Raw genomic sequence first — 26,330 nt, 5'->3', positions numbered from 1 at the left:
TTGGTGGGGGGGCTGGGTGGGTGGTGGGGAGGCCGGGTGGTGGGCCCTCCTCCCGGAGCCAGCAGAGGAGGGGAGCAAATGTCGGCTTGGGCTGGAGCCCACGCAGTGCTCGTCCAGAAAGTGGTGATTAACAGGTTAAAAAGAACAGCTTGAAATATTTACCATGTAAAGGTCTTACTCTCCTCCCGTCATCTTGGAAGCTAAGCTGAAATTTACTGTTAGGTTAGCGGTGTCTGTGGCCAGGAAAACTGCACCATCTAGGGAAAAAAAAGTCTGGATTTTTGGTTCATAACTAACGAAATTGAAGGGTTTGGCACATATGGACTCCGCATGTAATAAGAGAAAATTTTGTCCCCCCCACCACCACCAGGCACACTCCCCCCCGCCCCCCCTTAAAAGTGCCTGACGTGTGTGACAACTTCTCCCAGAGCTGACCTCAGTGGGCTGCCCCACATCGGCCTTCCGTGCAGCACAACAGAGAGAACGTCTCTCTCGCTCTTTTTTTCTGTTCAAGTTGCACATTTTGGATTTTAATGCCTGCGATGAAACGGGAGAGCAGGGAGACGGATCACACCCAGCGCTGAAGGCGCGCTCCGGGGATGGCATCCCAACAGGTGCCCCTCCCGGCGGGGAGCCCTGCAGGGGGGCGGCCCAACCGCCCCGCGCCCAGAATTGAGCCGGTCCGCGCGGCCGGTGCCTCTGCGCGGGGTGCGGGGTGCAGGGGCGGGGTGCGGGGTGCGGGGTGCGGGTGCAGGGGTGCAGGGGCGGGGGGCGGGGTGTGGGTGCAGGGGTGCAGGGGGCGGGGTGCGGGTGCAGGTGCACCGGGCGGCTGCAGGGGTGCGGGGTGCAGGGGCCGGGTGCGGGGTGCAGGGGCGGGGTGCGGGTGCAGGGGGCGGGGTGCAGGTGCACCGGGCAGGGGTGCAGGGGTGCAGGGGGTGGGGTGCAGGGGTGCAGGGGGCGGCAGGTAAACTTTTGTAGATCTTTGTTGGCCGGTCCGACCATCACGCGGGGAGGACGCCGCGGGGGAAGCGCGGCTGAGGGCCCCCGGGGCGGGGGGGCGGGGCACGCGGTCTGCGAACCGGCTCGCTGGGCCGCCAGGGGGGCGTCGGCAGCCCTGGGGCTCGGCGGGGCCCCGGTCCCGGTGGCGGCAGGAGCCTGGAGGACCGAGCGGCGCACCCAACGGGGCTCGGGAAACCCAAGAAACTTCCCGCTGCTTCCACGCAGCGCGCGGGGGACTCGGTCCCGCGTGGACGCGCCCGGTGACCCGGGGCGGGGGAGGGGGCTGCCCGGGTCCCGCCCTCCTGCCCTCCCTCCAGCGGGGGTGGCCCCTCCCTTGGAGCCAGGGCAGGTGCAGCGCGGGGGAGCGAGGCCGTACGGGTGTCCGCGTTCCCGACTGCGCAGCGGCCCCCACCCCGGCCCCCCGCACCCTGGAGGCCTCGGGGCGCCCCGCGGGGGGGCGGGGGGCGGGCAGCAGCGCTCGGGGCGCCCCGGGGAGCCGCCGCAGGTGCAGGTGCGGGGAGCAGCGGGCGGTTCCCCGCGGCGGGGGGGGCGGGGGGGGGTCCCTGCGCCGCGGGGGAGCTCGGCGGCCCTGCCCGCGGCCTGGCTCCGCCCCTCCAGGCGTGGGGCTCGTGCCCGCTCGGCCCGCGCGCCCCGCCCCCCGCCCCCGCCCCCCCCCGCCACTACGGCCGCCCCCGCCTCCCTCCGCCGCCTCCCTCCGCCGCCTCCCTCCGCCGCCTCCCTCCGCCCGCCGCCCGCCGCCCTCCGCCCGCCGCTCCGGCTCCCGCTCCCGCTCGCTCGGCTGCTGCAGTCGCCGGCTCGCTCCCCGCTCCCCTCCCGCTCCCGCTCCCGCTCCCGCTCCCGCTCCCGCTCCCGCTCGCGCTCAAGTTTCCCTTCCGCTCGGACCGGGGCCGGGGAGCAGAGCGCCGAGCCCGCCTGCCGCTGCAGGTAAGGTCGCCGCGCCGGTCCCCACCCCCCCCCCCACCCCGGCGGGTCCGGGCGCCGCCGCGTCCCCAGCTCATTGCAAAAAAAAAAGAGCCCAGAACCCAAGCCCCCTCGGGGCGTCCTGGCCCGGAGCGGATCTGCAAGTACGGGCAGGCGCTTGTGCAGTGCTCAACTTTGCACCCCGGGCTGGCGCTCCCCGCGGCTCGCGCTCCGCGGCTCGGGGGCGGCTGTCACGCGCGTGGGTCGGGAGCCGGGGCCTCGGGCAGGGGGGCGCTGCTGGAGGCGGGGGGCGGGCCGGCGGGCCGCGGGGCCTCGGGGACAGCGCAGCCCGACCAGGGGGCTGGCCGCGGGGGTTGCGGGGGGCGCCCGGGGACCCCCCTGCGCGGCCTCCCCCCGCGCTCCCGGCCGGTCCCCTCTGCGGCCCCCACGTCCGCTCGCGGTCCCGCGTGTCGCCCTCGCGCGTGTGCCAGCTCGACAGTCCGCCCACCACGGACCGGGCTGGGGCCAGTGCGAAGTCGGAGCATTTGGTCATCCTGCCGTCAGGACAGAAAAAAAAAAAAAGACAAAAAAAAGGGGGGAAAAAGAGAAAAAAGAAAAAAGAACAAAAAGGAACAAAAAAGAAAAAAGAAGAAGAAGAAAAAGAAAGGAAGAGAAGGGCAGACCAGACCCCCTCCCCCGCCCGCACCTGCTCCTCCCTCCCCCCCCCCCCCCCCATCCTCACACCTTACGCTGCTCCGTGGGAATAATCCTGCAGCTTTCACTCCGATTCTCAATTGAACCGGCATCCTCTGGGGGCTCTCGGGCTGCGGAACGGGATGTAATCTTAAGTGTATCTTTTTCTCCCCCTTGCATGGCTTTGCGAAGAGCGGCAATGAAGGCGACATCCGACACCTACAACATGCGGCTGCTGCTGCTGGTTGTCCTGCTGTGGGACCCGGCCAGGTGAGACGTCTGTTCCTTGGGTTGGACTTTTTAGATTCAGGGTGAAGGGTGTGTAGTTTTGTTTTGTTTTGTTTTGTTTTGTTTTGTTTTGTTTGTTTTTCTTTTCTTTCTTTTTTTTTTTTTTTTGGAATGCGGTTCCAGGCTGGGGTGGCCTTTGAGAAGCTGAAGTATTTTGAGGAGTCCGTTCTAGGTGAAGAAAGGTTGTATCAGAAAATTGAACTGTGAAGTCGCAGAGGCTATAAAAAAGTTCACCGCTTCGTGTCTTTTTGGTGATAAAATGCCAAAGTGATCAGAAACGTTTCCTTGGAAAGAAAGGAAAAGCACCTAAGAAAAGAATATCCTTTGAATGGCATTTTTTTTTTTTTACAAGGGATTGAAGTGGTTAAGTTATATGCGTTTATAATAACACCAAAATTCAGTAAAATAGCCAGCAGGTTTTTTTTTTTTTTTAAAGCCAAATGTATAAGCACAAGCTAAAAGGATTTGATTAACTTATTTTTTTTTTTCTTCCTTCCTCCTTTCTTTCTTTCTTTTTCTTTATTTTAGTGGTTTTGGCTCTTTTAGTCCACATAGAGAACCCAAAGGATGTGTGAGTCTTTAACCTCTAGGTGGAGGTAGTATACAACTTCATAATCACAAACAATAAAACAAAAGCCTGATTTATTAATCAACTTTTCGTATTATTGAGTTAGAGTTCTTTTATTCCTAAAATGGTGACTGTCATGAATAGTGCTTATTTTAAACGTGTAACTACTTTTGTTTTGCCTGTGTTCTACAAACATGCAATTAATTTTTATTGCTTTCAATAACACCATCTTATTTGTAGTCTTTTCTGATTTGTAGCATCAGTGGGCATTTTTATTATCTAAATTTTGATACGATTTTCAAAATATCAGAGGACTTCAAATACAAGAGATACAAGGATGTTCATGTAACCATTCATTATAAATTTATGTCTTTACTATTTTCATTTCTCTTTTCATTTTTCATTTTCCTGTCCGAGGAATTGTCAGACTATGAAGATACTTTCTAGAATTCAGAATGAATCTCTTCGTTAGGGCTTGTTTTTAATTGAAAATTGGCTCCTCATTTAACATCTTAATATTGGATTTAAAAAAAAGAGTATGACACGTGACTAAAGAACACTTTTCAGTGAAAACCTCTATGTGGAACTTTATGATTATCATAGTGATTGGTTTTAAGATTAGCCGAAGGTAATATAGAAACTTTTGGTGCTGGGGTTTTGATGAACTGATTTGCTTACATAATTTTTAAATGTTTACCTTTATATCAGTGGTTTAATATTTTCTCTGCCCTGAAGACAACATTCCTTTGAAGTTGGTTGCCCATTTTTTTAAATGTATCATGACTATTTTTAGTTACCGTGTAGTCATTTAAATGCAAATAGACTCTATCAATGATATTGTATCCAATGCACCTTGATCAGAATGCAGTTACGCATGATCTTTGATTTTAAGGGACTGAACACCCCATGGTCAATTAATAACCATTGAGGATCCTCGGTGTTAAACCCTATTTCGCTCTACTAGTTTTCTGTTCTATATTTGACCAGTAATGCTCATGCCAGTATTTTATTCTATTATATAAATGATTCTTTTTTTGGGCCAGTAATTTAAATCTCTGAATCATTCTAGGGAAAAAAAAAAATGGCAGTGAAAAGGGACATTCTGTTTTATGCATCCAGTTGCTTCTGCACCAAATTGCTGGATGTCACAAAATCAGGTCTCTGGCTCTCTGATGGAGAAATAATGGAGAAAATCACTGTTTCTAACCCTCTTCTGGCGATATTTTAAGACCAGTTGTTCTTTTTGCAAATTTATCACGTACACACCAAAGTAGTTAGGCATTTTAATCTTTAGGCAACCCCCGTGGCTCTCCTCAGAGGCCGGTCAGGAGGGGGACTCCTCCCAGGCTCCCTGCAGCTGTGTGTGCGCCACTGCTCCTTCCAGAGCCCACCTCCACTGCCTGGCTTCAGTGGAGCCTGGAAGACAGCCAGTGGAGTTTCCCCGATGTCTATATTGCACTTGGCCATTGGGTGGAGGTATACCCTAAGTAAGGAAATAATCGTGCTTTAAAAAGAGAAAAATGACATAAAGAAAAAAAGAAAGGCACTTAAAAGGAAGATAGGGAAATCTTCTGCCTCCAAGGAGCCAGTTTATTTTCCAGTTAATATTCAGGCTGCCCAGGTGTTACTCCAGGAGTCGTTTGGGTTATTGTACCTTTCTTGATGCAGAACAACATTGCTAGTAGTGTCTGCGTCTGATCATCTACAATCATAGTATATAGTCGAGGGGATGGCTTTTCGAAAAAATGAATACTCCACACTGAATGCTAAATGGTAGAAAACCTGACATTTTAACGTCAGACTTTCTGATAATCTGGTATTCAGTGTCCATTTTCAACGGCTTATCTCCTCCCTAGACATGCTGGCATCTGTAGAAGTGATAAAAGGAGAAAAATGGGTGGCCCCTAATAGTTTAGAGAGACTTTAAATTCAAACCAAGGAAGAAGAGTATGTTGGCACTTGTGCAACACACAGATGTATGTGTATACGTATGTGAATATATATAAATATATCAGCTTGTAAAATTATCTGTTTAGGTTGGTGCTGGCTAACATCCAAGAAGATGAGGCTAAAAATAACATTACCATCTTTACAAGAATTCTAGACAGACTTCTGGATGGTTACGATAATCGGCTTAGACCAGGACTGGGAGGTAAAAGTAGTTTTACTTTTTTTAAGCTCTGATGAAATATAATGCTTTTAAAAGTTAAGAGTAATATTCACATGTTCATACATTTTATAGATGGATGCGTGTATTAAAAAACCATAGATAATAGAGAGTGAGGTATAATCCCAAATAATGAAATAAACATTATTTGGGATTCCGTTTACACACACACAATGTATTTAACATGTTTTTTTAAGAATGCCTGAAGTCACATAGAGCCCAGACTTTCTGCATGAAGAGTTCTTAATTTATTTATGATGGCTAAGTTTTTCAAACTTAAATGATATTAAAATGAAACGTTGCTGGGCAGCTGTGCTTGTGTAGTATCTTCACATTTATAGGTGCCTATTTCACCGCAGTACAGATATGAAGAGTTGAGACACGTTAAAAAAGAGTATCTGGGTTGTATTTCAACAAATACAAAGTCTAGGCTTCTATGATGATATTTCTTTACACATGCACATGATATTTCTAAAATGTAGCCCAGGTTTGGCATTCTTGAAACTTTCAAAACGTCTTAGCTATGCATTAGCTGTAGGCCTAAATGTATTGGACTGTGGCACAGTTTGATTTCAAATTTAAATCTTAATTTTTAACTCAGAAAAACAAATCTATCTTTATCCACAAAGATAAAGGTAATTAGGCTTGGCTAAAAAGTTAATTTTTTTTACTATGTTAAATTTTAACTATCCTCTGATTATCCTTAGGTAGGTGATACTAAGGAGTTTAGGTGAAGGTAAAGTAGGTGTATAATTCCTAAAGGATTCTGAATCAGCATAGTTACTCATGATACTACGATGATGTACTACATGATACTAATCAAAGATTTAAGTAGTTAGCCAGGTTGTTGCTAGGCTGGCAACTTTGTAATGTGAAATTTCTTGTAAAGATGTGTATGCGAATACTAGATATTTATGCAAATACTTTCTTTGAAAAATATAGGTGGTGGTTAATTCTAGGTATATTTTCCAGTGTGTGGTTTGGATTGTCCAGGAGTCAGAAAAAGTCAGAAAAGACCCAACTTGTTGTTAAGTAATCTGCCGTTTAATGCTGTTAGTTTTTACTGGAATCCCTGAGACATATATCTCATTTTAAGAGAAGTCCGGGATGGGATGGTGGTGGGGGGGGATAATATTCAGAAATATGTCTCCTTGTATCATTCAGAGCAGATCCAATTGCTTAATATGCACTTAGTTTTCTAAAAGGAAAAACTAAATGGAAGATAATATTTCTTTAGTAATGAATATGTCTAATGAGCATGAATATAAGGAATCACTCTCCACGTTAGCATATGACAATGAACTATTGCCAAACTCCTACTGTAGAAGCAAGAGTCTGTCATAATTCATGATGGTGGTTTAAGAGGTGGATTGCACTGAGGCAGATATTTTTCCTAAGTCATAGATTCTATTTTTTAATAAAATAAAGTCTTTATATCTGAGCTAGGCCTTGGGTTTTGTGTCTGAGTTTTTAGGGAAAATATCTGTACCTGAGGGTATGTGGCAGGAGAGTAGAAACTACCTATTTCAAGATGTGGGTCATGCCATTTAGCTCTTCATATTTCTTTTGTAATATCTCTTACATTCTTTTTTACTTCCATTGTAACCACTCAAATATGGGTCCTCGTCACTATGTTATTTTGGTTAATGTAGTAAACTAAGTGGCTTTTCTTGTCTAGTGTCTTCCTTCCCCAGTCCTTCTCTGATATCGGACATATGCTAATATTTCCCAATCAGATCAGTTTTCTTTTATTCTTATGATGCTTTCCATATGCTTGTCTCTCTCTCTCATTTTTTTTTTTGATCATATATCTTCATTGGTTCCCCAGGAATAGGGGATAGATATCCCCAGGAATAGGGGATATCTTCATTGGTTCCCAGGGGGCAGGAATAGAAAAAGGTAGTAGAAGGGATATAGATCCAGGTGAGCTTCTGTTCCATCCACTCACAAAGCTGTGTCTTGGGCAGATAATCTCTGTTTCCTTTCATCTAAAATGGTCATTGGGATGCCGGGGTGGCTCAGCAGTTGAGCGTCTGCCTTCGGCTCAGGGCGTGATCCTGGAGTCCTGGGATCGAGTCCCAAGTCGGGCTCCCTGCATGGAGTCTACTTCTCCCTCTGCCTGTGTCTCTGCATCTGTGTGTGTGTGTGTGTGTCTCTCATGAATAAATAAAATAAAACAAAATTCACAAAAAAACATAAAACGGTCATGATATACCTACCTTTCTGCCTTATAGGATTGTTGAGAGAATTATATAAACAAAAAGTGTATACAAAGCTGGTGCTACATAGTAGCAATTCAACAAAAATCTAGTTCTTTCCTCCTCCCTTAGATTCCTCATTTGCCAGTTAAGGTTTTCTATTTTATACTTCTCAGGCTTCATTTTGATTTTTCCTCCCGTTCGTTTTGTACTTCAAACACATTTGTTTGTTTTCTCTTGATAATCCATCATATCTGCTTCCTTGGCCTTTGATTGTATTATTTCCTCTCCCTGGAAGTACTATTCTCTTCCTCTCTGATGACTGAAACCCTTCCTTTTCTATAAAGACCACCTCAACCCTGGTCCTCTAGTAAAGATCTTTCTTGATTGTGTTGAAACACGAAGATTCAGTCTTCTCTCTGTTGGATTTCTTCAGTGGTTGTGGGCTCTGTCTCTCATTCGGAATCTAGTATGTGCTATCTTGGATTATTTATCACCTTTTTGTGTGTCTCTTGTTCCCTTAACAAGATTGTAAGCTCGTGGGGGCAAGATATTGTATCATAAATTCTCTGTGCTCTCAGGGACTCAATATTTATTTGCATATTGTGGCCACCAAATAAATGTTGCTTGCTTGATTAACTTTTCTATGACCAGTTGATCATCCATAAAATGGGGCTCCTCATATTTAGCTGACATTTTAATTGGAAATGTTGATGTTAGGCATCATGCTGCAGGAAGTGAGTAGCGTAGCGAAGACCTACCGAACTTCAGGTTGTGGGGATTTTGGTAAAATCCCAGCTCTGGTACTGAGCAGTCCTGTGACCTTTAAAGACTCAGCCTGTCTAGGTCCACATCTGTCATCCTAAAGTATGATTACTCATACTATTCTTAAAGCGTTCGTTGCATATTAAAGACAGTGATATATGCAAAGAATTTAGCACAGTGACTGGCATATGGTAGAGAATAAGGAACAATACCTAAAAGACTAAAAACCTTTCTAAATGTACTCTTGTACGTTAAATGATTATTACTTCTGCATCCAATATTCTTAGCCTACATGTTCATACGTCATTTCAAATAGAAAGTCCAAGGAGATTACTTGCAGCAGTATGTCCCAGAAATTAATAAGGACAAAATGGGTTTGATTCAAATGTAATATATCAAACTGAGTATGTCTGTTGATGAAAAACCTGGATAATAATCTTAATTATTATTTTCTTTTCTTTATAACCTTTATGTAAATGAGTCTTTAAGAAAGCGCAATCAGTCTTGAACTACAAGTCAGAAAAATGGTTCTTTTCACCCGGCTCTACCCCTTACTAGATTTTACCCTAGCCAGATTACATAGGCACTCTGACTCTTGGTGATTTCTTGGGGAAAATGGCAATAATAGTATTTTATCCTGAAAGGAGGAGGGTAAATAATAGTATTTTATCCTGAAAAGAGGAGGGTAAGGAGGAGGGTAAGTTCACATATATGATAAAGATGGTACAATACATTGAGTGATAGAATTTCAGGATATTTTATGATTAATAATAGAGTCTCTCTAAAATTTGAGTTACATCATACCACTGAACTGCTCAAAATTCTGCAATTATTTCTACTTGGTTCAGAATTAAAATCAGGTTCCTTTTGGTGGTCTCCAAGGCCCTGCATGATCTGTCCCCTTATTCTTTCTCTGACCTCACCTCACACAGCCCACCTTCTTACTAACACCGCTGCGGACACATTGGCTTCCTTTCTGTTCTTTGAACACACCAGGATACTCCTTAGAGCTTTTTCCCTGGCTCTTCCCTCTTCCCTGGATATCCTTTGATCTCATCTCGATGAGGCCTACCCTTCCCAACCAAATAAATACTATAACCTCATCCACCTTCTTAATAATTCTGATCCTGCTTGCTCAGCTTCATTTTTTTCTTTTTTTCCTTAGTACTTGTTACCTTTTCATATTTAAGATAATTTACATCTCTATCACTATTTTGTCAAATGCTTATTTTTGTCCCTTCTGCTAGAATGTAGGCTCATTGAAGTCAGGGATTTGTGTCTGTTTTGTTGCTCGATTCATTGATGCATCATCTGTCCTAAGCCTCTAGGACAGTACCTGGCACATGGTAAGCCCTCAAATATTTCTTGAATGAATCTGAATTTTATCCCATTATTTTATTTTATTTTACTTTATTTTATTTTTACTGTGCTATCATGAAAGGAATTGACAATAGAACTTACCTTATCCTTGAATCAGAGGAGCCGTTGTCGTTTAATTAACATGCTGGCCTTCCACTATTAGCATCGGCATATTTTAGGCTGACATCTTGGTGAATTAGAGCTGTCATTATACCAGTTCCTCAGATCCTGACAATGTTAGCCGTGATTCTGTCTTGAACTGTGTGATTTGGGGTGATTCATTTATCCCATCTGTGACTTAATTTACTCATCTGTGAAATGGCGGGAGAGGATCTACTTATTCTATTTATATCTCCCAAGGATATGATGCAGTTCAAGTAAATTAAAATTCTTGAGCGAGCATAATGTGACACACAGTTGATGAGTGTTATGATTGTCAGGAACATGAAGAGAATTCTTCCAGAAGAACATCTCAGGAGGTAGTGTCTTTGAGAACACGCCGGGAAAATACTGGTAGGTCTTGTGCATTTGGTAGGCTTTACTTCTTTGTGAGCCTGGAGACCTGCGATGGGCTTGCCTTGATATCTTATCAACCAAGACCATATGTTTAGATTAGCTAGAACTAATCACTGAATTAATTTTTCCTCTTCATTTTAGCCATCAGAGCCAACAACTACGAGTATCACACGTGGATTTTTACATTCCATAAGAGGCTTTCAAATTGTTAACTGAATAAAAAGAGCAGCATTTGTTCTTTGGACCAATTTTATGGGGTCATTTGAAAAATGAATGTGTAGACAGGCCTCATACACTTGTGACAGCTAACATCCACAATGCTCAACAGTGACAACTATTAGAAATGACAAGGCTTGGTATCTAAATTATAGATTCAGTCTGGAAAATCTAGATTGAGAACCATGCTTAACTGCATTTTGAAAAGCTGTTTCGAGGAGGTCATCCAGATAGATTTTTTTTTTCCTTCCATGCTCTAGTTTTATACTCTGAAACCTTGAAGAAACTTTATGCTTAAAGCCATTAAAAAATACGATGTCAGATCATAGGCTTAGGGTCTGAGGGTCAGTTTCCAACTTCACTCTTGGATATTTGCCTTCAGGCTGTAGAGAGATGGATGACAACACATTTCTATGAATTTTAACTACTCTCAAATTTATAAAAATAAAATATAGGCTGTTTAGTGGGAAAAACTAACAGGGAGAAATCTGAGCTCCTTCAGAACCTACGAGGGATTCTGACCTCCAAATAGCATCTTATTGTTTTATAAATTAGTGCTTGAGATCGGTGCCTCTGGATACCAGCACCTTCGGGTTTGAATTCTGTTGCTGCTGTATGATAACCACCGTACTTTCAGCATCTACTCAATCTCTCCTTGCTTTGGTTTCTTTATTTGTAATATGGGAGTAAAAATGTGTGACTTACTGGTTTGTTGGGGATTCAATTTTTTGTTTTCTTGATATCCAAAAGTTGGTGTATGGCAAGCAGAGTAAGAAGTCAATCCACGTAAGTGTTATTGCTGCTGCTGTTGCAACAGAATGCAATAGCGCGTGTCACCCAGTGTTCCACTTAATGTATAAAAGCTCTGACTTCTTTAAAAATGATGACTTTGTAGTAGGCCTAACCCAGTTTTATTTTATCTTTTTAAAAGATTTATGTATTTATTTTAGAGAGAGCGAGAGAGTGAGTGGGAGCATAGGGGGAGGGGGAAAGGGAGAGGGAGAGAGAAACTGAAGCAGACTCCGCGTTGAGCAGGAAACCGATCTCATGGCCCTGAGATGACGACCCGAGCTGAAACCAAGAGTCGGACGCATAACCGATGCTTTACCTGGGGGCCCCCCGTAACCCAGTTCTAAAGAAGGGGGAGGTTGTGCATTTCTTATGCAGTCAGTTTCCTTTTTGCAGACACGTGTTCATATACGTACAGGATCTCTGGAACCAAAGCCGGTCACAAAAGAAGTACGACCTATGTCTTGCTCTTTATGATCGTGACACGTAATAAGTCGGTGTCATCAGTTCACGGTAATAAGTTCACCTGTAGGAGAAAAGATGTATTCACAGCCTGCCACCTTACTATAGGACGTTGGTGATGATGTTAGGGACGTAAAACCGAAAGCGCGTCCATCAGTCTGAAACCTGGGGTTGCACTTGGCCCTTGAATGGCGACAGCTCTGGGCTTTGCAGCCACCGGGCCTCTGCCTGATGCTTGACGGCACCTGGGAAGGGGACACGCGGTGGAGGCCTCGGGCCTCAACGAACCCACAAGGAACAGCGGGAAGCCTCCACGTGGACCTCGAAGTGGGGAGGAGAGAAGTGGGGTGCAAGGGCATCAGGAAAAGGGAGATGGGGTTGAGGAGGTGTGGGGTCCGAGGAAGCAGGGTGGACTCGGGGCCGGGGCCTGGCCTCCAGCTCCTTCCCCGCTGGGGTGGAGGTAAGGGGTGGGGGGCTGTGTTTCCAGGGAGGCCCGGGGCCCCTGAGAACATCGTGTCCCCCCCCGTGCCTCAGCCGTCTGGGGTCCCCGCATGTCGGAGCCGAAGGGGCTCTCAGCCTGTGGGGCCTGGGCCTGGGCCACCACCCTCCCCGCCCCGGGTTCCCCCAAGGGTGCCGGGAACAGCGCGCTCCATGGGCTGGCGAGGGAGAGGCTGGGAGTGAGTCGGGGAGATGCCACGCGGGTGTTGAAGGGCTCGGGCGAGGGCACAAGTGACGTCGCGGCCTGGGGTTCCTGTGTGCCTGGGACCGTGTTGCGGGAGGCTGCGGCCTGGAGCCTGGACGTCCCGGGCCTCCTCACCGCTGCCCCCGAGCCCACGGGGACGTCGGCGGGTCTCTGGGTCCCCTGCCGTATCTGGAGGCGACGCCCGGGGGTCTTGGCCGGGTCGCCTGTGCCCCCGGCGGCCGAGAAGGGAGCCGAGACGGGCTCCCTGAGGAGTGGCAGCCTGACGTGGCTCCGCAGAGTGTTTGCTCCGCGTGGGGTTTGAAGCAGGCGCAGCTCGGGATGTGTTCTCCGGGGAAGACGGGCTGACACAGGGCAGCGAGCGCCGGCCTCCCCCGGGGGCCGCCCTCCAGCAGCATCGGGGGACGCAGTGAGACGCGTGGCCCAGGGGATCCCACTCACGGTGCATAAACCCCTGCTGAGGCTCTCTTTTCACCTTGAACCATGCTCGCGTAGCCGTCTTTTCTCTCGACCATCGGTGCTAGAAGAGCATCGTCATCAGTCATAATCTTGAGGCGTTATTGCTCTTGCTGTTGGAGGCGCAGGCAGGTCTTTATGGGTCTTGCTGGTCTTCATGGGTCGTGCGGTTGGAGGCACAGGCAGGTCTTTATGGTCTTGCCGTTGGAGGCGTATGCAGGTCTTTATGGGTCTTGCTGGTCTTTATGGTCTTGCCGTTGGAGGCACAGGCAGGTCTTTATGGGTCTTGCCGTTGGAGGCGCAGGCAGGTCTTTATGGTCTTGCCGTTGGAGGCGCAGGCAGGTCTTTATGGGTCTTGATGGTCTTGCCGTTGGAGACACAGGCAGGTCTTTACGGGTCTTGATGGTCTTGCCGTTGGAGACACAGGCAGGTCTTTATGGGTCCTGCCGTAGGAGACGCAGGCAGGTCTTTATGGGTCTTGATGGTCTTATGGTCTTGCCGTTGGAGACGCAGGCAGGTCTTTATGGGTCTCGCCATTGGAGGCGCACGCAGGCCTCGCTGCCTCTATCTTCTCGCTAGCGTCCAAGCTCAGGTGCCACCAGCGTTTCTCTTTTCACCCTTTTTAACACCCTGGATAGATTGGACCATACGCATGACCGGTCCATGTGTTTCAGGGTTATTTTTTGATTGCTGCAGCTCAATCATATTGTAGGAATCTCTATCGGTAGTGGAGGTGGCCAAGTGAACAGCTTGGCCAGTCCGCAATTCATTACGTTTCAGTGTGTTAACATGGGAAGAGTCAAATTAAATTATTCTAGTATTCTGTTCCTTGACACATGTCTACTGAAGGCTTAGGATGTGCCAGACATTCCGCAGAGGCTAAAGATGTCCAGGCAGTGGGATTGGCCCCTGGTGGTTGACGTCCCTCGGAGGATAGATAAGAAGGTACAGTACGATGCTCAAAATGACTTGAAATATTACAACGTATGTTCCATTATAAGAACATGCTAATGAGGTTTAGAGGAGAATTCATTTCTCCTGTACCCCATAACTGGAGTTGGCCAAGTTCTGTGTCTCTAATCATTGTTCATGCTTTCAACTGTTTCTTACTAAGGGCCGAGTATTGGCCGGGTCTTACTTTAAATGCTGGAGATATTTTGATGAATAAGACCCAGACTTTGCAGAAATTCATATCACACCATTATTTTGGTTCCTTCTGCCTTAGGAGTATCCTGGGCGTTGGTTTCTTCTTTCCCTCCTTAATTAAAAATACAGTATGACCACCCTATTTACTTTATTGAACATTATTGCTTGTCTTCTCTCATCACGGGAAGAGTGATTTTTGGTATATTTACTGCCAGGCTGAGAATTTTATCTGTAGAGGACTATGACATCTAGAGAGCATGTCTTTTTGGGTCTGTGGCATAGGTGTTGAGGGTATTTATGTTAAAAGTAGCATTCTCAGAGGTAGTAAGGTAAGTGGTAATTCCAGTTGAAACTTCTGGGCACTTCTCAGTTCTCTTTTTAAAAAAAAAACTCTAAAATTCTTTGTGTGTGTGTGTGTGTATGCCTTATTTTAACTTCTTTTGAGCTAGAGAGGAGTTAGATAATAACGAGACATCCTTTTGAAATAAAAGAAATAAATTACATGATGTGTCATGTAAGGAGTATTAAGTTTATTTCTTTTACATTTTTAATGATCCTGACACTACACAGAATTCTGGAAACTTGTTTTTGACTTGAAATACCCTCGTCCCTTGAGGTACAGATCTTGTCATTTAAAAGTAATGTGTAAGAATAAAATTAATGACTAAATCTAAAAATATTTCACGTGGAGGTTCATCATACTAGGGATATTAGAATGAGATGTAGATCTCTCAAATTCTCCGTTGTTTTTCTTTCTTTCTTTTTTTTTTTTTTTGCATTTTAAGTAACTTTGATGAAGTAGTAGTTTTGATATCTTTGTCTGTTTTTCTTATACCTTTTCAAAAAATGCAAAAACTGATACATAGAAAATATGAGCCCATCTCCATCTTCGTTTGCTGTAAGTTGTGATGTTGATTTTTGTCATCTTGAAGTAAGGTCCTTCTTATTTCAATATTTAAAACATGGCAAAACAAAAGTTTTTGCATAATATTAAAAAGTACAGTAGTAAGAGCCCCATTTAAAAAATATCTTTATCAGCATTTGGGATGTTGGTTTTCTTTTAGGGGAAGGAATGCAAATTGTAGCACGAGGATTGTTCCAGGAACATGTGTGGTGACATTCTTTCTGCATAAAAGTATTTCACTATTCTCAGAGGATATGTTCAGTTAAGGCATCGTGTTAATTTGACTTAAAATACAATAAAAGAGAAGGTGTGACTCTTTCCTGATGTAGTACCCACAGGAAAAATCCACATCAAAACAAAGGTAATGCCATTGCAACTATTTTGAGGAGATGGTTAGTAAATTGTAACAGCTTTGGGGGGATATTTCAGGAATAGGATATAATGAGTAAGTAGCACAGTTGGATTTTGTGTCCGAATAGAAGAGCAATGTCACAGGATTAAAGAAGATTGAAGAGAGGATAAAACTTGTGTCTTTTCATAGCATTCCCAAACCTGTATTTAGACTGTGTTTTGTGGGGATGCCGATGGTTTTTAGCAAGAATTATTAGACATTTGACTTGTATTATGAAGGGAGAAGGTTCGGGTGCTTTTAGAATGGCATGTCTTAAAAGCTTTCCAAGGACAGAAAAGATCTCCAGACTCGAGACGGAGGAGTGGTTTGGGGAGGACGAGGAATGTCGTGGGGGATTCTTAGAAAAGGATGACAAAAATAAATAAATAAAAAAGAGAGAGAGGTCCACTTTACCTCTACTTCCTCAGAAGATTTTAGCTTTTGAGGCAGAGGATGCTGAGCTCTCCTCCTCAGATACTTGAGTCGGAGAGTCCAAATGTATTCAGTTGTATGACTTCTTTAGAAGCCTTTGCAGTAGAAGTTAAGCAAATCAGCCATCGTCAGAAAATTAGGGTAAATGGAACAAATTCGTTTCTGTTCCCACGATTACATAAACTCTCCAGTTTCTCAAGAGAGGAAACAGTGGGCTAAAATGCCAGCCAGGTTTACATGGAAGATTAAAGTTTGCATACCGAGAGAGAGGAAGGATTAATTAAGAGAAAATGGGATTGCAAGGCTGGTGTTCAGGTCGGCTAGAGGGGACTATGAGAGGGCAGATTTAATTAGTTATCTAGGGCATGTGAGAGGATGATCATCGAAGCAAAAAATGTGAGGCTGATGATCGTGCTTTGTAGAGCAGCATAGAGTCACCCAACAGGTAGCAGAGGAAGGGAGCTTCCGACTCTCGGGGGTGAGTGGGGTGGCTGCAGGTGATGGGAATGTTAGGACAGAATAGGGCTGAGTGTGGGGCCGTGTGAAGGTCGTCACTGGAGCGTTCCTGGGAGGATGGTAAGTCCCTTGAAGACTAAAAATGAAAACTAAGTGTCCTTTCAACTGGTCTTGAGAAGCTTCGGTCTTAACGTTGATACCAGAATTGCAGGGTCGGAGATAACTCACAGGACATCCCTGGACAGAAGCGTGGGATCCGCAGTGCTCAGAGGGCAGCACGCCAGCATGTAAGAGAGGTGAGGTCTTTTCAAAACTGCCTCATTATTCGTAAAACACACAGCATCCAGTAATAGTGCCTGGATTCCTAGAGAAGGGAGATAAGTTAGGGAGGAGAGTATTTCTGGAATTCTTTTTCGACTTCCGCTTCTTTCAAGGTTCCCAGATTATCCGAGGGGCTCTTGGAGGTGTTTCTGGTTGTGCCACCAAGCTGATGGTATGACCCTGACTTCAGGAGGCAGGAGGGGCCGTTTGGGATTGATGTTGTCATCTGTGAAATAGGAGCTGATGAAAAGCCCCGGGGGACCCGGCTGCTGACCCCGGGGTACAGACATCTAGGTGCGGGGCTGCGGGTCACACTGCGGGTTGCGTGTGTCTGTCGTTCCCCTTTGACCACGGCCACTCCTGGTCTAGACTTTGTCATTTCTGGTGGCGGCTTCCGATGCAGGCATCTTACTCTCAGACCTCCGACAGCCACCAGGTGCAGGGAGCAGCTGCCCTTCCTGCCGCTGTTGCTGCCGCCTTCGAACACTGGGAGGTCAAGCAGAACCTCGCCGCGGATGAAGTCAGCAGGTGCATGTGTGTGTGAGTGGATAGGAAAGTGGGTGAGGGTGAGAAGCACACGTGTCTTCAAACCCTTTTCCTTTTAGGGACCTGTCTTGTCGCCTGTCATTTCTATAATTTTGCCCACCTGGTCGGAGAGGGTGGTGTGATGCTTTACCCACTTGTGTTGAAAGATGTTAGGAGAGGATGTGGTCATCAGTCCCAAGTGCCTTCTTCTAGTGCAGCTTTAACTAACGCCAGTGGGAAATAAAGGAGGGAGCAAGCATCTGAACAAAACAAGAAAATGTAGGTGAAAGGATATCATAGGCTTTATCAGTTAGGGACATGTTTGTCGGAAACTAACAGAACGATCTGCCTGCAGTGACCTCAGTGGGGGTCCTTTTTTTCTGCCAAAGAAAAGGTCTGTAGGTGGGTGGTTTCAAGTGCAGACTGAGCCCGAAGTGATGGCATCAAAAGCTTGAGGAACCCAGACTGTTTTTATTTTTCCACTTCCTCTTCCTTGGCGTTGGCCTCTGTCCTAATGCTGTGCCACCTCATGATCCCAAGACGGCTGCTGCAGCTCCAGCTCTCGTGTCCACGGCAAAGGCTGGTGTAAAAGGAAGGGATGGCACTAGTAGCTCTGTTAGTTCCTTTCATTAGAAAAATAGACCTTCCCAGCTCTTGCAGCTGATTTCCGCATTTATCTCCTGGCTATTTCAAGCCATGAGAGCATCTGGGAAAATTGGAGATCTATTAGAAAGAAGGAAGATGCGTTTGATATTCAGTCGGCTTCTAGCAATGCCTGTCACATCTACTGATGCTTAATAGAAAAATTACTTGATGTCTTTGTGCCTCAATTTCCTGCTCTGTAAAAATGGAAAATCGGTATTCGTTCTAATGGTTAGTTGATTTATCTGAAGGGCTTAAAACTTTAATCTGCAGATGAATAACCTGGATAGTGATTGTCAAAAGGCAGATTTCGATTCTGACGGTGACTGTGGAGCTCAAGATGCTGCCTTTGTAACAAGCCCCCGGGTGATGCCCGTGCAGCTGGTCCTGGGCCGAAGTGTACTTCAAGTGGCCAGGAGGTACTCAGCTGAGGCCCCACATGGTACGACCTTCGGGGGCATCCATACAGCGTAAAATGCAATGCGGAGGTTTCTTGAGGCCTCACTAAACACCGTTGTTGGGGCGGTGATTATTATCATTACTACTGCTGTCGGTTTAGGGTTTACTCTGACAATTGGGAATCCCTGATTTCTATTTCTAAAGGTTCTGGTGATAAACCTTATTTTTATCAGAATATGATCATAGACAAATTCATTGCTTATGATCTGCTTTTGCAACATTGCTGGTAAATAGATTGATCATTAATTCCTGTGAATATGGTGCATAATATTAAATACACTTTCTTTATTTAGTTGTCAGCACACTTTAAATTCTGCTCTGTAAATAAGAACATCCCTATAACATCGAAAAATCAGCACTAGTCTCTGACAATGCCACGGTGGCCTTTGGACTATGCTTCATTAAAATGTGTTGGATTTTGCAGCTCTTACTAGTTACTATATATAAAAAATATATATATAGTTAAAGATTTTTATTTTTATTTATTCATGAGAGACACAGAGAGAGAGAGGTGGAGACCCAGGCAGAGGGAGAAGCAGGCTCCATGCAGGGAGCCCGACTCGGGACTCGATCCCAGGACCCCGGGGTCACGCCCTGGGCTGAAGGTAGACGCTCAACCGCTGAGCCCCCCAGGCGTCCCTATAATTCTATATATTGACATGAAGGTCGTCAACTAAACTAGTATAAATAATTGATCATAAGAAACTAGTTCAATCCGTAATATAGTATCGTGGCGAATAAACTTTCGCCACGTGTGTAATCCCCAGGGTAGAGAAACGATAGCGCTCTCTCTTTGTGTGTTCTATTTAAGATGCTTCAAAATTTTCTTTTTTGGACAGATGAAAAAAAAAGTGATCTCCTTTAAAACATATTATACATACTGTGTATTCAAGTGGCTGCCAGAGACCAGATTATAAACCTGGAGGATCCTAAATTCCTAAGAAACCGATTCTATTTTAAATGTAAAGACTCAGAGGGAAAGCGCCTTCGCTGCGATCAGAAGAGGCTGTGACGCTTAAAAAAAAAAAAAAAAAGGCTGTGACGGCCACACCGTGTATAAAAGCCTAAAACCCCCTGTCCATATGCGGGGAACCCCTTGTCCCTCTACGAGCCCCATGACCTGAGCAGGCCAGGGAGCAGCCAGCGCCTCAGTTTCTACACCACGAAGAGCAGGGGACCATCGCTAAGACCTGCGGTGTCCCTGCCATCTAAAATGTGTCTCCTCTTGCGTGGCTTGTTTCAAGGCAAATAGAGTAGAAAATAAGGTTCTTGGAACGGAGACCTAAGGCCAGTTTTTCCTACCCTGTGGCGGGAGGGAGCACGGCCTGGGTGTGCAGAGCGCGGGACCGGGAGCACCTGGGCTGCATCCACGCGGGGCTCCGCGTCCTGCGGTGTGACAGGGAGGGGCGACATCCCCGCGGGGCTTGCCCGTGACCCCTGGGCTCTGGCTGCGGCTGCAGGCCCGCCCCCTCCTGGACCTTGCTCTCCTTCCCCCTCCTCCCCGGTCTCCCCCTTTGGCTTCCCTTGATCTCCGTGCTCCCCAAGGGGCTGGGGAACCTTCAGCGGTTACTGCTCATCCCTTTAATGGTTTTCTCAGAATAATCTCCTTCGATTGCATATCCCCAGGTATTGAGCCATCGGGAGGCCATCTGTGGCCCAGAAGCTGCTCTCTGACGTGGACTTGCGGGTCCCTGTCCCCATGAGGTCCCTTCTATGACCACTCGCCACTCTCAGGAGCAGGTCCAGAGCCCTTAGGTCCTCTCTCCAGACTCTGGCCTCTGATCCCTCCTTTTCTGTCCTCACTTTTCACCTACTGTCACTACCTACCTCTGCTTTAGGGTGACTGCCCTTGTTTCAGTGTTTACAATATATTTGACTTTATCTAGCCTTTACACAGGCTCTTGCGTCTGTTGGGGACATCCGTGTTTCTTTCTCCGAGTTCTAGCTTAGATGTCACTACTTTCTAGCTGTGTTACGTGACTGTCACCCCCCCCCCATACACACACACACACACACACACACACACATCACCCACTACTATATTTGGCCTAGCTTAATGGAGCGTTGTGTAACTCTGTGTCCCATCTACTGCAATCCGAGATCTCTACAGGTAGAGACTTGGGCCTCCTCCTTTCTTGTCCTAGCCCCAGTACTACGTGTAGGAGGTGGGTGATGGCCATACTGCTTGTTGGATAGACGACAGACTAATGATGCACTGTATACTTCCATACATGAGTTCCGTAAGATTCTTCAAACTCATCATTTTGTCACCGAGGATTGCTTTTCGTCTCGTGGTTCTTTTTTTTTTTTTTTAATTTTTATTTATTTATGATAGTCACAGAGAGAGAGAGAGAGAGAGAGGCAGAGACACAGGCAGAGGGAGAAGCAGGCTCCATGCACCGGGAGCCCGACATGGGATTTGATCCCGAGTCTCCAGGATCACCCCCTGGGCCAAAGGCAGGCGCCAAACCGCTGCGCCACCCAGGGATCCCCCGTCTTGTGGTTCTGAATAGAGTCCGTATTTGTCCATCTACAAGTGCTAAAGATCTTTCGAGAGCCATTTCTCAAATTCTCTTTACTCCTTTGCAGTCCTCCTGACTCCAATTCTGCTGTCCTCTAATACACAGATGACAACCAACTGAATGGCTTTAAAAAAAAATTTAATTAGCTTAAAGCATTTAGAAATCAGGACATTTCCAATCAAAATGTGGATTTCTATCTTTTTTTTTTTTTAAATCACAGATCTGGTGAACCCAGGCTGAAATTCCTGATGACAGAAACTGAAGTAGAAAGTGAATTGATGATAGCGATTGAAACTTTAGTAACAGTTTGCTAAATGGAGGAGGTATGTCCTTCCTATTTAGCCAGAGATCTCATTTAGTTCTTGTCACTCAGCCAGATTGCCTGCTTGGCCAGGAAATGATGTGCTGCCCCCCCACCCCCCAAACACTTGAGTATGTAAACCCCTATCCTATTTTCTGTATGGCCAGATTTTAATTTTTTAGTTAAATTTGATTATGTAATTCTTTTGCTCAACATTCTTCAGGGTTTTCCTTCTTCTCGCTTTCCAGAGCACCATCTCCAGTCTGTATAACAGAAATCAGAGTAAAGGGACCCAAACTCTATTTCTCCCTTGGGCAGGTCAGATAAAAGAGTGAGTTGAGATGGAGACGAGACCTGAGCACATGCCTGCCTTGTAGAAGGTGGCTGAGGTTTAGCTGATTGTGGCCATAAGTGCTTGAGATAAGAGTTGCCAAGTATTCCAGTTTTTCACAAGTGGAAACACCCATTTTTATGGGAAGTTTCTTAATTTTTAAGGGCCAGCGATTCTAATTCAAATCAAAACAAACGTCCCAAACAAAACACACCTGAGTATTACTAGTTTGCAGCCTCGGGCCCCAAACAGGATTTTTTTTTTAAATTTTATTTTTATAAGGGTTATGAAGGAATCATTTGGGGAATTTGCTAAACACAAATTTAACCAAGCCTCGGAAATGTGGTCCGTTTTGGTTTGGGCCCAGGACTCTGCATTTCATCAAATGTTCTTGATTCCGATGCCAGTTTGGATTCACTGGATGGAATCCTGTGTCTTCAAGTTTCTGTTTGAAAATGATGATATCTTCTTCCGTCCTCCTATAGTACTTCATTTGTATGCTTTCAGTTAAAAGTGAGAAGTCAATGCATGTGTAGTAAGGTAAGGTCAGCCTGTTACCAGATGGGCCCCGTAGCGTTTTCCTCAATAACTTTCAAGAGGGGCTTCTGTGCACTACTCTTCTGACCCAGCTCTGCTTTATAGGGTCAGAGACCTAGTTTTTGTTTATGAAGCTCTTTAGTCTGAATTGACTGGCTTATGCGGCAGGGATGACTCTTAGCTTGAAGCATTAAGTTTTATTTCTCTCTCGTTTATTTGGCTCACAACCTGACACTGTCCATGGCGGGTGGATGGATCTGTAGGGGTTGGGCTCCTCCGTGCATCACCCTTACTCAGGGTCTCAGGCTGATGGACTTCTGCTGTTTGAAATATTGCTGGTCACTGGGTCAGGGAAAGGCCACGTGTCCAGAAGAATATTGTTACTTAAGGCTTCTGCCCAGATGGCCCAGATGTGACACGGTGTCACTTCTGCTCAGATTCTTTGCTCGGAAGAAGGTCTATAGCTACATTTCACTTCAAAGGTGAGGAGAAGTAGACTTGGACATACTCGGCCGCTTAATGACTACCATAATTAGCAAGAAGTACCCCTTTCTCAGGGTGCAGCTCGTTTTCAGTGCTGACCGATAATGCACCGTTTGGTGGCACAGGTCACATATCTTGTTTCAAGATATATAATTTATGAACTATGTTTTGTGTATAACATAATAGCATGTTTATTAGTTAATTGTCATGCCTTTTTTTTTTTTTTTTTTGACAAATTGGCTTTGTCATCTTTAGAGCCTTTCCCAGCTCCCAGGAATAAAGAGCTTTTGCCACTTGGGCTGTAAAATGCTAGCCTGAATTGCAGGTATTTAAGAGGAGATGGTCTTTGAAGTGTTAGCCTGAGATCTCAAACCTCCGTGACAGTAATTGCCAGGGAGAGTGGAATTAAATGGACGAGGAGCAGAGGCCACGTCGTTCTAGTTCACTACTGTGTCCGCAGTGGCTGGCATGGTACCTAGAAGTCATTATTTGTCAATGATTATTTATGTGACTCCAACACTCATAAACATAAAAATACATAGACGGGGCCTTACTTAGGGCAGCTACTGAATTGGGGTCCTCACGTGCATTTTTGGCCTTTAACAATCCGTTTTATCTTTAAATGTTAGCAATTCGGACTTCTGACATCTATTACAATGAGTCATCCTTCTCAGAAGCGATGTTGATTGACACATGAGTTCGGTGGCAGTGCTGAACGTTGACTTCAGTCGCACATAAAATTAGAGCCATTAGGATGGGCTTTGTACTTAATACAGTAAAATAGACAAATTCACTGGCCCTTGCTGTTACTGAGTTGGGGGCCATGTGAGCAATGAGCGTGAACAAAAGGTTGCACAGGTTCTGTGGTCTATAGCACATGGGGCATGGCACCGCATTCTAGCACTGAGACAGAGGTGCCCGGGGGGGCTGCTGTTATATGATAGAAAATATAAATGTGGCTTATGATAGAAAAACAAAACTGCAGAAATGTATTTCGAAAGCCTGAGTAGCACGTCGAGAATTTTTTTTTTTAATTTTGAGATTATGCAAAACTATTCTTAGCTTCATGCAGTCCATTTAAATTTCTCAATTGTCCTGTGGCGGCTATCTGATTAAATATTATAAAATATTACTAATTGTAATGAATTAATAATAATATCTAACATGTTTCGGGTACCAGGTAATATCCTAAGCACTTTACCTATGATTTAATACTCATTATTAGTCCCATGAGGTAGATACTTTGATGATCCTCATTTTCCTAGTAAGATAAAGAGAGCCAGAGACCAATTATTTGTTCTTCATCACACAATTATTTTGTGATAGAGGGGGCATTCCACAGGATGCAAATTTCTCCAGAGCCTTTGTCCGATCAGACGTTAAGAACCCCAAATCCAACCAAGGTGCTGAATAGCAATGAGAATATCTCTTCTTTGGATGTCAAGAGGTCATTGTTTATTGCAACTGTATGACCATTAGCCCTGGATGAGTGCTTCTGGAAAGAGAAGGACGGTTTGCAACACTACTCATTTATTTGCTTGGGGTGGGGTTCTTATTACCACATTTCTTGGTTAGCCTTGACTTTGACATGTATCTGGGTCTTGGATCTGAGTTTAGATATGAGGAGACAGAAAGAACATTTATTAGTAGAAAATCTCTTAGGGCCGCAGTGAATTAAAGCCAGAATCTTTGATTTTCACTTTGTTGATTTTACCCCTTACTTGGCGTGAGTCAGAATTTTTCCCATTATTATGCGCAAGAATAGCTAATGAGGACACAAGATGACCATGTGGTTCAGGTAGATAAACATTTTTTGATACATAACATATTAGTGCTTAGATTATTTGAGCAATTAATAATACACTGATGCAGTCATTCATACAAGCTTCAGCTTTGTTTGGCTTATTGTTAAGTAAAAAAAAAAAAAATTTTTTTTAACAATAACTTTGCAAAGTCTCCTTTGCCCTAAGGAAATAAATCCAAGTTGGGAATCAAGTTTTGGGTAAATGCTAAGAAACGGAGGAACACAATAAAACAATGCCAGCCATTTAAATGTTATTATAAGTTAAATTTAAAGAATAGGACATCTGAAAAGGTATCTATGAGAGCCAAAGAAATTAAAGATTATTAAATATAAGAAATCCTTCGAAATCTTTTTTTTAGATGCATTTTCTTTTGCCCCCATTTGACTCCTGTTAATTTTACGAGGCAGTAGAGTGTACTTTGAAAGAGGTCAGGCTTTGGGGTCTGATAAACCTGGGTTTGTATTTTTTGGCTTTAGAAGGTTCTATTTACGTGGTTTTTGTACACATTAGCTATATTCTCTGACCCTCAGCTTCTTCAGAGGTAAAATAGGTATAACATAACTACCATTCACAGGAATGTTAAAAAAAAATTAAATGACAATATGTGTGTAATGTTCCCATAAGAGTATCTGGCGTGTGTGGTAGGTCTAGTTCAGTAGTGGCCAACTTCCCAGTTGCCCTGTGATTTTCCCTAGCATGCCGTAACATGGGGGATTTGTTCACAATTTAGGAAATAATGAATTTAAATGAGAGATCCTTTAAAAATAGGACATTCTCTTTAAGAGAATTCATGAAATTGGATTATTTTTAACTACTTACCCTGGGGTTAGCTGTGATGAAGCTTTTCCTTTATGGGATGCCTTTCCAGTAGAAGTTTGTTAGAGAATCAAACTTCAGAAGTTTGTTAGAATCTATGAATCGCACGGTATTTCTTTTCACACATGGGAGCTAAATGAAAGAGAATTTCCGGCTTTCAAGATTATGTCTATGGAAGTACAGAACCAACCAGGAAAGCCAGGTGTTCTGGGAAAGCACGAGGAGGCAGGTAAAAGATAGTCTTTTTTTTCTGGCTCTTCTTTAGAAATTAAAACTCCCATAAGGATGTTGTATCTCCTGCATACATGTAATTAAATCCTAATGTCATGACAAAATAAGGGATTTTATTAGGCTTCTAATCATCATCACCTATTTCTTTACGTCTTAGAAATGATAGCTTTTTAAAATGATTTGAAAGTGTTAGACAATAGACAGTTATTAAGGCTGATACCACAACTGCTGTGGTAGACAGAGTTCTAAGATGGCCCCATGGCTCCTGCAGCAAGTTTTGTAAGTCCTTTAAAATCCCCAGCACCGTGAATATATCAGGTCTCAGGAGTAGGCTTGGTTATATGGCACTTTGCCTTGACGAAAGAGAGATTATTCTAGTAGGCTTGACCTAATCTTCTAAACCCTTTAAATCTGGTGCTGGGGGTGAGAGGTGGAGAAGTCAGGGAGAGTTGATAGGGAGTTAAGGTGAAGGAGATGCTCCACTCCTGGAGGGAGCACGTGGCAAGGCACGTGGACACCCACTAGGCCATGAGACATCATCGCCAGCAAGGACGTGGAGGACCTTAGGTTTACGACTGCAAGGAACTGAATTTAGTCAACGGTTTGAATGAGCATGAAGCTCCTCCGTCCCCAGTCTCCAGAAAGGAACACAGCCCAACGGACACCTTCACTTCAGCCTCAGGCCCTGGACAGAGAACGTACTTCCACCAGGCTGGGCCTCTGGCCTACAGAACTAAGGAATATGTGTTGTTTCAAGCTGGAATAATTTGTGATGCAATACAAAAGTAAGACAATTGTGATTATTGATTAAAATAGACCATTTAACAAATGGTTTAACCTGTGCTAGACACAGTATACTTTACATTGTTTTATTCAATTCTTATAAAAACACTATGAGATTAGCATTCTGAAGCCCATCTGTGAGAAAAAT

At 45.0% G+C, this 26,330-nt stretch overlaps 1 protein-coding gene across 4 annotated transcripts in view; it reads left to right on the top strand.

The window, feature by feature from the left end:
- The first annotated feature begins 1,838 nt into the window (after window positions 1-1,838).
- The window catches only part of GABRA2 (gamma-aminobutyric acid type A receptor subunit alpha2), a 121,511-nt gene continuing 97,019 nt past the window's right edge, over window positions 1,839-26,330 (top strand). Inside the window, exons 1-3 of one of the 4 annotated variants that reach the window (XM_041723901.1) lie at window positions 1,839-1,944; window positions 2,806-2,883; window positions 5,506-5,621. In XM_041723901.1, the coding sequence (XP_041579835.1) occupies window positions 2,813-2,883; window positions 5,506-5,621 (187 nt within the window). In that variant the 5' untranslated portion in view covers window positions 1,839-1,944; window positions 2,806-2,812. Of the gene's footprint in view, window positions 1,945-2,674; window positions 2,884-5,505; window positions 5,622-16,449; window positions 16,547-26,330 lie in introns of those variants that run through there. The other 3 variants (XM_041723900.1, XM_041723903.1, XM_041723904.1) reach the window with 3 other exon arrangements.

The sequence above is a fragment of the Vulpes lagopus genome, chromosome 12 (assembly GCF_018345385.1).
Source record: "Vulpes lagopus strain Blue_001 chromosome 12, ASM1834538v1, whole genome shotgun sequence".
In the NCBI taxonomy this organism is placed as follows: domain Eukaryota; kingdom Metazoa; phylum Chordata; class Mammalia; order Carnivora; family Canidae; genus Vulpes; species Vulpes lagopus.
Note: the sequence above shows the minus strand (reverse complement) of the source record. Positions and strands in the feature narration are given on the sequence as shown.